The sequence below is a fragment of the Phodopus roborovskii genome, unplaced genomic scaffold, assembly GCF_943737965.1.
Source record: "Phodopus roborovskii unplaced genomic scaffold, PHOROB, whole genome shotgun sequence".
Lineage (NCBI taxonomy): Eukaryota > Metazoa > Chordata > Mammalia > Rodentia > Cricetidae > Phodopus > Phodopus roborovskii.
This window is the reverse complement of record NW_026126448.1, coordinates 10,680,493-10,690,762: the sequence shown is the minus strand read 5'-3', so window position 1 is coordinate 10,690,762 and position 10,270 is coordinate 10,680,493. Positions and strand designations below refer to the sequence as shown.

Genomic DNA, 10,270 nt, shown 5'->3' with positions numbered 1-10,270 from the left:
ATCCATTGCTTCTTCTCCTTCAGCTCCCAGGGCCAGGAGAAGGACCTGGTGAGCGGTCCTAGTCTTACCGTCTTTTGTCCATCTGTCTGCTAACCAGCTTGTCAGTGGTCCCTCTTGGGAGGAAAGCTGGCATTTTTGTTGTTGTTGTTTGTTTTTGTTTTGGTCCTGGGAATTAAACCCAGGACTTTCTACATGCTAGACAGGCACCCTACCATAAAACTGTATCTAGTGTTCCCCCACACCCTGCTTTTTTCCTTTTGATACAGGGATCTTACTAGGTAGCCCAGGCTAGCCTTGAACTCACTCTATAGTGCAGGCTGACTTCAAAGGCAGCCTTCTCTGTGCTGGATTACAGATGTGAGCCACCATGTAGAATTTGCTCTGGTGTCATTGTATTCCCTTCTCCTTGGGAGGGACTGAGAGTTTACCAACTGCTTATTAACTCGTTCCTGAACTGTTCCCCACTTACAGAGAGGGTTGTTGCCTTGTAAAGTAGCAGGGTAAGATTTTTTAGCCTCTTTTTACTGGTGGAAAAGCCAAGGCCTAGGGAAAAGGCAATCAAGGAAGTGTCCAGCCCAGAGTCAAACCTTCCTGTCCCAATTGGATTCCTTGGTTTCTGTCTTGGTCCATCGTCCTAGGCAATGCTAGAACAAACACAAACCACCCTGAGCACAAAGGTCAAGCCAGTCCCTGGCCAGAAGAATCTCTTCCTTTTTCTTTCCATGTGTCCCAGAAGGCCCTGGGATCTAAGAGCAGACCTTTATTCGTCTGCCAAACACTTCCTGTCACCCACTCTTTGCTCATGTTGCTGGCTTCAGAGCTGCTGCCCACACAATGTACCCTGGGATAACTCACAGCTGCTGAAGTCACATGTACAAGCACTTGGCACTAGAGTAAAGGCCCGCCACTTGGAGACAGAAGGGCTCAGTGGTATTGCTCTCTGGTCTCTGGAATTGACTGTCTCCTAGAGAATGCCCCAGTATCTGGCCCTAGCACTGTGGGACTCATGCCTGAGCAGATCTCTTCCTCCTGGCTTTCAGCCTCATTTCCATCCTCTCTCCCACACAACGGGGCATCTTTTCAGAGTCAACAGCAGAGGGTGCACTGGAGGTCTGGACTGGAAGGTCCAATCTTGCCAGGCTTGGGCCAACACCACACCCCTTGCCTGTGGAATGAGGAGTGAGCTGGTCACATAAAGTTGTCAGGAAACCATTAGCTCTTCCTGTCTGTTCTAGATGCTCCTCGCCTTTCCCATAGATCCCATGATCTAGTATGTGGCCCTCCCTTTAATCAAGGTCTTTTCCTGTTCCTTAAACCATTTGTCATTCCACAGTGTTCATCACATCAGATGTCACCTCCTCCCTGAAGCTGGAACAAACCTCCACCCCAACCAGTTGAACATCTCCCATCTGCTTTCTGGACAACTCTTCCATGTCCCAAGAATGTGCACCGATTTTCAGAAAAGCCATCTCTACAGTTTACTGAGTTGACTAACAGTGTGACCGTGTGCGGCTATACTTGTCACATGGATGAAGTGTGTGAGAGGCTCTGGGTTCCATCCCCACCCCCACCCCACCCCACCCCCACGATGGTATCACAACCAAGAACAAGACCACCCCCTCCAAGGAACCCGGAAGGGACAGTGTTGTGGACAAGTGAGAGAGTCTCTGTCCAAAGCTAGGGCTGCCAGGATTTTCAGGTGCCCCCCTCCAGTTCCTGGAGTGGTAGCCGCTGGAAGTCCAATGGGTTAAACTGTCAACTGGCCTGGGCCTCTCAGGTTATGATATGACAATTGCACAACTTCTCAAGACATTTTTAAAAGAAACTGCCAGGCTTCCTGTCCTTTGGGCTGCTGGGACTCATGGCCTCCACCCCACTTTGGGTCTCAAACAGCCTTGGGCTTTTTTGCAAGTTACTCGTACTTGAGAGTAGGGATGAAAAGGAAATGGAAACTCAAAACTGTAAAGCAACCCAGTTTTATTTTGGTTTTAGAGGCTACTGGCCCACTCTGCAGGGGTCAGGTATAAAACCTCCCCTCACCTGGGCCAAAGGCCCAGGGAAGGTGGGGGTTCAGAGAGATGGCTCCGGAGACCCAATCCGGTTAGTGGGCAGCACGAGAAGGTCAGGCAGAGGCCTGCAATGGCTCAGATTGGGGGGAGGGGCGGGGAAAGTGGGCACAGACTTCAAGAACGTGGAATCCAAAGGCTGGTTCAGTCCCCTCCTTTTGTCTTCTGAGGCTTGGGTGAGAGAAGCAAGACCCAATTGTCATCTGGCAGGAGGTAGGGCCTGGAGGCAAGGCAGGCGTCCCCAGTCGGAGCCGTCTGGGCGAGTAAACACGGCGCCTCCACCCTCACGGAGGGTGCGTGTGGGCCGGGCCACCGCTCGCAGAGTCCCTCGTCTCTGGGCGGTCGCGCTCAGCAGCTCACCGAGCCGGCGGGTGTCGCCGACCCCAGGTCCGAGAAGCAGTCGAACTCGCTCTGGCCCAGGAAGAGCTCGGGCAGCTCGCGCACACGGTGCAGCCCGAGCTCGAGCTCCAGCGACTTCAGCGCCTCCTCGTCTATGAGCTCTGCGTCCATGCAGCCCAGGGAGGGCGGCGGCGGCAGGGGGGACGCGGCTCCGGGCGCGGGCTGTAGAGGTGAGGGGCCTCCGGCGGTTCCCGGGGTCGCGGGAATGCGGCCCGGGGATGGCGTGGAGGGGGGCTGCAGGTGCGCGCTACCGGCACCCGGTGGCTGCGTGACGGGGAAGGGCTGGAAGGAGGCCGGCGATCCGAAGGAGCCGTATGCCAGGGTCCCGGGTGGTGGCGATGGTCCCAGCGGAGCTCCCCGCGGCCGCAGACCGCTGTCCAGGCCGGGGCTTGCGTATGGCTGGAGAGTCCGCGGAGCGTGCGGGCCGTGGGCGTGCGGCGGCACCTGCAGCAGGCAGTAGCCCTCGGTGAGCATCAGGTGGTCGGCCATGGCAGCGGGCGGACGGTCAGCGCGCGCCCCGGGTCCCAACCAGCGGCTCCTCTTGGACTGGAGACCGGGACACCGTGCTGTCCCTGCAACTTAGCCAGGCAAAGGAAGACCGAATCGGATTCGTCCACTGTCTCACCTGGGTCTTCCGGATCTCCTTTCTCCTCCACTGTCCTACGGCCGCGCCTGCAGGCCGCAAGAAAATGAGACACTCTAGGGTCGAGCTCCGCAGACGTGCGCACGGCGCCACGGAACCCGGAGACTTCTTATACCAAGAGGCGGGATCACTACGCCCTCTGTCTGTCATTGGCTGGATGAATCCCTTCTGGGCGGGGCACGCGGCCCTCCAACAACTCCTCGGCCCCGCCCCTACCAGAGCCCCTCCCTTTGAGCCCCCAGCGGCGTCCCAGGTTGCCAGTGCTTTGAAGGGGCGGAGTGGTTGACATTTCTCTGGTGCTGTCAGGCCTTCGAGGCTCTGGCTAGCGGGGAATGGGGGGAGGGGGAGAAGGTAGCTTGAATTTGCCAGAAGATGAAGTAGGAAGACCAGTTCCAGGAGCTGCAGGATCTTGAGGTCCATTCAACTTAATTCTCCAGACCAATGCTTACACTGAAGATTTCCTGGAAACACACAGTAAAGCCTTCAGGGTTCAAACCCAGGCCTTTGTATGGCACTCCAGCGAAGCAGGGTCGTTTGGAGAGGTCAGCTCTCTGTCCCTACAATCCCCAGGGAGCCAGTTACTCCTTCTCTGGCTCTCACTGTGCTCTGTCTGTTGAAGCATGTCCCGAGTTGTTATTAAAGTAATTTATGGGCATGTCTCCTGAAGGACTCGTTCATCTCCTTACTCTCAGCACTTGGCCCACAGCCTGGTCCAGGCTGGCTTTCTGTAAAATGGAATGAATGAGCAAATGATGGCGTGAATTGCAGCTCATTCACCACTCTGTGGCTTCTTCCTTTCTAGGAGGCTGGCAAGAGCAGCAGAGACCACACGCGCTTATGGTGAGGGTTAGCGGAGGATGTTTGTGCGGAAGAGAGCCCTCCTTAATGCCTGGCACATACATATGCAAATATTCATCAACTGGATATGAGGTTGGTTCTGATGATTTTCCAAAGGGCGATTTTCACACCTTCTTTGGATAACAATAACCCTAATTTGACCTTTTAGAGGGCTTTACATTCTACAAGCATTTTCCTGGAAGTAGAGTATAAATTTCTAGCACTGTCTAGCAGATAAGACGACTAAGGAACCCAAAAGTGGCTGTGCAGGGGTCCTGTGCAAAAAATTAATTAATTAATTAATTAATTAATTAATTAATTAATTAAAAGTTTCCTACATACTCCAAACTTCACAGGCAGGCCAGGAGACAGGTTTCTTGAATCTTGACTACCACATGCTGGTTTTTCCCTCTCCTGGCTCCCCTCCCCTGCAGCTGCCTCTGGACTTCCTGGAACTTTGGTTTATCTAGCTGGTGTAGAGGGGAGAAGCTTAGCTGGGGTGTTCAGAGGGGCCCAAGTTCTAATCATAGCTCTGGCACCTGCAGGCATGTGACCCTTGGCTGATGGGTGGGGGTGGGAACAACACTGGATTCCACAGGGCCTCTGCTTTCTGCATGTGGGAAGGTCAAATCTTCCCCCTTCCCCAGCCTAGTGTAGTGAAAGCCCTGGGCTATCTTTTCTCTCTGAATAAAGCTCCACACAGAGATTCCTAACCCTGACTGGACCTCTGTCTCATCTGGAGGTGTGCGTGGTTGGAGCCCTGGCCTTCTGACTCCGACACTGAGAGTTCATTTGTTTGTTATTTATTTATTTTAGGCGGGGCCTTGCTATGGAACCCAAGGCAGCACATTTGACAGCAGCAAGCAGGACTGTTAGGACCCAGCAACCACCCAGGGCCTTGGCCCTGCTCTTGTGCTTGTGCCTGCCTCGTGCTTGGGCTGTGGGTGGTTTTGAATCATGAGACCATGTTTTAAAACAATCACCCTGACATAGCTGGTCTAAGGACCCTAGTGTTTGCATCACAAGACAGTTTCCCTTTTAAATAAATGTGTGTGAATAATGCTTTAAAGAGTTCTTTAATCTGGGGCTGAAGAAATGGCTCAGCACTTAAGAGAGCTTGCAGTTCTTCCAGAGACCTAAGTTCGAGTCCCACTGTCCACATTGGGTAGCTCACAACCAATTCCAGATCCAGATGGTTCGATACCCTCTTTTCACTTTTGTGGGTACCCACAGACAACACACAAACACACACACACACACATACACACTTCAAATAAGTCTTCTTTAAAGTTCTTAATTTGGTAAACTAATACCAAATGGTTACCCTACATCAGACATTAATCAATTTGTGACTTTCAAACTTTCAAGGTCATGAAAATTTCTGAGAATCTAATGGAAGCTGCAGACATTGTGGCCACAATATAACTGAACATATATTTGGTGCATTAAGTGATGGAGTTGGGGGATAATACTCATTAGGGTGACTGGGGAATTCTAGCAGTAAAGTGCTTGCTATGCAAACTTGGAGGCTTGAGTTTGGATTCCCAGCACCCACATAAAAACCAGAGAGTGGTGGCATGTGCTTGTAAGTGTGGTACAATGGAGGTGGGATGAGGAGGACCTTGGAGCTTGCTGGCCTGCCAGGTTCAGGGGAGACCTTGTCTTACAAACCAATGTGGGCCAGTGAGACAGCTCAGCAGATAAAGGTGTCTGGGACCAAGCCTGACAAACTGAGTTCAGTTCCTGGGAATCATGGGATAGAAGGAGAGAATCAGCTTCCAAAAGTTGTTGTTTGACTTCTACCTAAACACCATGGCATATATACACATGCATACACACACAGAAGTAAATAAATCGATATAAAAATAAGCTGGAGAATGTTGGGAGGAGACACCAGAAAACCTCTGGCTTCTGCATGTGTTGTATGCACATGAGCACACACTTAAACAAAGATGCACATATGCAAGACATCCATGCACTTAGCTACTTGGAGACATACAGTAAACAACAAAATAAGTAAAATTTTATGCTAAGAAGTGATAGGATGGGAATAGAGAGAATATAAGGGGAAACAGGAGTGCAGGAGAGGTGCAGGCAGGTTGCAGATTCTATGTGGAAGTCAGCAGGAGTGAGGCTAAGCCTCACTGAGACTTCGAAGTTGGGACAGAGGTTAGAAGAAGAGTCAGGAGCATTCATGGCTGCAATCCTGTCACACAGAAGCTGAGAATGGTTGCTGAGTGTTCAAGGTCAGCATGGGCTATAATGTAAGAAAGACCTTGTCTCAACAAAACTAAAGAAGAGGAAATGAAGAAAAGAAAAGGTAAGAGGAAGACCATTAGCCAAGTGGTTTCTAGGGGAGGAGCTACCCAACAGCCATGGTGATGTCATTTCCAGCAAGTTATAGATTTTAGAGCATTTTGGAGTTGTGTGTGTGTGTGTGTGTGTGTGTGTGTGTAGGTCAGAGGTCCATGTTTAGTGTCTTCTTCAGTTTGCTCAGGGTTTCCCACTGAACCTGGAGCTCTCTGATTGTACTAGACTGGCTGGTCAATAAGCCCCAGGGAGCCCCTCCCTGCCCAGTCTCTCTCCTCCCAGCACTGGGATTATAGGCTTGTACCATTACCTTCAGCATTTTTTTCTGGTGTTGAGGATCTGAAGTCTCGGGTTACCATGTTTGCTTGTATGTATACATGCCTGGTGCTCTTGGAAGTCAGAAAAGGGCTTCAGATGCCCTAGATCTGGAGTTAAAGATGGTTATGAAACACCACATGGGTGCTGAGAATTGTGAGGTCCTCTGCAAGAACAACAACTTCTCTTAACCACTGAGCCATTTCTACAGCCCCAACTTTTAAAATTTGAAGTTAATTATGCTCAAGTCTGTGCAAATATTTTAAAATCCAATAAGCTCACAAATACGGAGCAATTCTGATCCCAAGCATGTTATATAGGCAACAGGTGCTACCGTTTCCATTCCACAGAGGAGGAGAAAGAGAATCAAGCATCTGACATCACTCAGCTACTGATGGAGGAGGGAGTGTGGTGCCCCTATCCCCAACACACTGCCTCCGGGGGGGAGGGGGAGGGGGCACTCTCTTTCCCTTTGTTGCCAGCATGCCTGAAGGTCTGGGTCCACTGTTTTGGTGGCTTACTGTCTTAGTTAGGGTTTCTATTGCTGTGAAGAGACACTATGACCTTGACAACTCTTAAAAGGAAACACTTAATTGGGGCGGTCTTACAGTTCAGAGGTTTAGTCCATTGTTGTGGTGGCAATTTGAATGTAGTTGGCTGTAGTGGGATATTCACTTTGTCTCCTTTTGTGGCACTGACCACGCCCATTGGGGGGTGGAGCCAGAGGCGGAAGTGACCAGTGGAACTGGGGGGGGGGGGAGAGAAAGCTCTCTTGCTGGCAGCACGGGGACAGGAGGACTTCTGGAGGCATCCTTGGGAGCAGGAACCTGCTGGTGTGCACCTGTCTATGTTGTGAGTTATTTCTCCCTGAATAAACATCTTTTCGGCCTAATTGTTTCTCCTGATCCTTATTAAACCACAATAGTTGTCCCCAAAAGCTTGTAGGGAATGGCACTATTTAAAGGTGTGGCTTTGCTGGAATAGGTATGCCTTGTTGAGGAAGTGTGTCACTGTGTATGGGGAGGTGTTTTGAGGTCTCATATCCTCAAGATACATCCAGTGTCTCAGTTCACTTCCTGTTGCCTATGCAAGATGTAGAACTCTCAGCTACCTTAACAGGACCATGTCTGCCTGCATGCCACCATGTACCATCATGATGATAATGGACTGAACCTGTGCACTGATTATTGTTGTTGCTGTTGTTATTATTATTATTATTATTATTATTATTATTATTATTATTATTTTGGTTTTTTGAGATTGGGTTTCTCTGTGTAGCCTCTGGCTGTCCTGTAGACCAGGCTGTCCCTTGAACTCACAAAGATCTACCTGCCTCTGCCTCCTGAGTGTTGGGATTAAAGGTATGCTGACATTTTATTTCTTAAAGCATTATATCTGAACACAGTACACAATTCCCTATTTATTGTTTAATTGTTTCTATCCCCACCACATAAAGGCAGGGTATTAGCTATTTCATTTAGACATCTAAAAGAGTGCCAGACATTTCATTAAATATGAACTATTACTAACATATGACCTTACCCTCAAAAATATCTGTGAAAAAAGAATCTATGTGTCTTTAAATGAATAAAATATAGTTATAAGTACTCTGAGTTTTCCAATACAGAACAAGAAAAATTAACCTAGCGTAGTGACTCACATTTGTGAGCCTCAGCTCTCAGGATGCTGAGTCAGGTTCAAGAGTCAGGCCAGCCTGAGCTGCAGAGTGAGACTATACATTAAAAAAAAAAGTTGATTTTGTTCGGGGCAGCAGTGTGCTCAGCTAAACGTGAGACACATGACTGGACAATGAGGTGTGAGCAGAGAAGCCTGTTTAAGCATCCTGGAAGGCTCTTTAAAGGAAGATGGAATCAGGGCTGGGAGGTGGAAGAATGAGGAGTAACTGGTGGGAATAAGTGTCTCTTTTAGCATGGAAAATGTTTTGCTGCTTAGGTATGGATGCTGGTTGCAGGACAGGGTGAATATGTTAAATATCATGGAATTGTTCTCTCTAAAACGGGTCATTTCAATGTCATGCAACTTCCATCTTAACTGGGAAACAGAACATACTACCGCCCAACAAACCCTGTATGGATTCAGCCAGCTCTCACCACCTTCTTTTGAACTTCCTCTTTTCTCATCTGGGGAGGGAGATGTATCAGAGACCCAGTCCCTGATAGTCCTGGGGACTCGGTGTGAACCTGGCTCGGAGGCAGGGAGTGCTCCAGAGTTCCCTGACAGTCAGACTGGAACCAAAACCTTGGTTTTCATTTCCCCTCCCTCTTCCTGCTTCCAGGAAGCTGACCTAAGACACTCATGTGATGGGGTGACTGCTGATGGGAGACTGATGCACACTGTCCCGCTCCACCCACATGAGAACCATGCAGGGGGACCCCTCTTGATGATGGTGATGCTTTCCTTTCTTATTTCATTCCTGGTACTCCTAGTTGCACAGTGACCCACTTTTTCTGGCCATAGCCCTCTATGCCCTAGCCCATCAGACTAGAGTGGAACACAGGCTCAAGTGGGGCTAAATTCTTTCCCTCTGGAATAATGCCTGAAGGGCAGCAGCTAGTGTGAATGTGGCTAAGACAACTCCTCCTCGACTCCCCAAAGGACACCCAGCTTTTGCCACAAGTAGCAGATAAATGGACGATGCTTGTCTATGAAGGCAGAAGGATGAAGTAATGAGTGGAGAGAAGAGGAATGGGTGGGGCAGAGAGGGAGTATAGCTGGATTCTTGATGGCTTACCAGCCACTGCCCAGTCCCTCCTGTGGCCTACTGTCCTGGAGTCAATGATGATCCTAGGCTCCTCCTGGTGCAGCCCTGGCATGCTTCGGCTGGCCAAAGATGCACAAGAAGGAGCCCTAAGATGCAGACATCCATCCTCATTCTACAGATAAGGAGCCTGCTCCTCAGCTCCCAGGAACCACAGAAAAGGATGGAATGAGAATTTGCACAGGGACAAGTTAGTTGCAAGGTCAGCCTCCTTCCACTCCTCCGCCTATGTCTCCAGCACCCAGGCCTTCCACAGGGTATATGTCTGCTGCATCTTTTGGCATCTCTGCTCTGAACTGGCAGAAACTGCTTCCCCAGACCCAGGAGTTTCAGATCTGCTTTTGAATGGCACAAGCATGTCACCTGCCCTTGGAAACTGTTACTTCTAGCCTGGCATCCAGAGTTGTACTGTGAACAGATTCAGTGCCCAGCTTGGTAGCCAGGCTCGAAGAATGCCTCAGAATCCTCGACTCTTCCCTAATGATGGCCTTGACATCTGTTGCTGTGGGTAGAGGAGTCTGCTCCAAGAGAATCAAGCTGATAAATATGTCAATGGAGAGCCCAAACCAGATATGTCTCTTTACCTCCCCCATGCCACAGGAGCTACTGCCTCCCCAATCTGAGTCATATCTATGTCCCTAGTACCTGCTTTGATAACAAGCACAGAATAGATAAAAGAGGCATTGACTGAATAGCTGTCATGCAATCTTGTGCTATGTCCATTCTGTTGCCATGGCAACACTTTGAGCAGGACAAGATTAATGGAGTCACATTTTGCTGTTTTATGTGAGAAGGGTTGGGACAGTGCAGTGCAAGAGTATGGGCTCTAGGAGCATTCTGGAGTCATAGGTTTAAATCTTACCTCAGGGTGTAGGAAGATGAGAGGGCTGGAGTGCTGGCTCAGTGGTTAGGATCATGCAC

General features: G+C 49.7%; 1 protein-coding gene across 1 annotated transcript; it reads right to left on the bottom strand.

Moving 5' to 3' along the window:
• Positions 1-1,960: 1,960 nt before the first annotated feature.
• On the bottom strand, positions 1,961-3,168 carry Cited4 (Cbp/p300 interacting transactivator with Glu/Asp rich carboxy-terminal domain 4). Its single transcript, XM_051188702.1, has one exon. It carries the CDS (start codon positions 2,952-2,954, stop codon positions 2,415-2,417), a length of 540 nt encoding a protein of 179 aa, XP_051044659.1. The 5' UTR covers positions 2,955-3,168; the 3' UTR covers positions 1,961-2,414.
• Positions 3,169-10,270: the final 7,102 nt, after the last annotated feature.

Excerpts from the sequence above, each read along its gene's own strand:
- Cited4 (XM_051188702.1), bottom strand. The coding sequence starts at position 2,954 with ATGGCCGACCACCTGATGCTCACCGAGGGCTACTGCCTGCTGCAGGTG.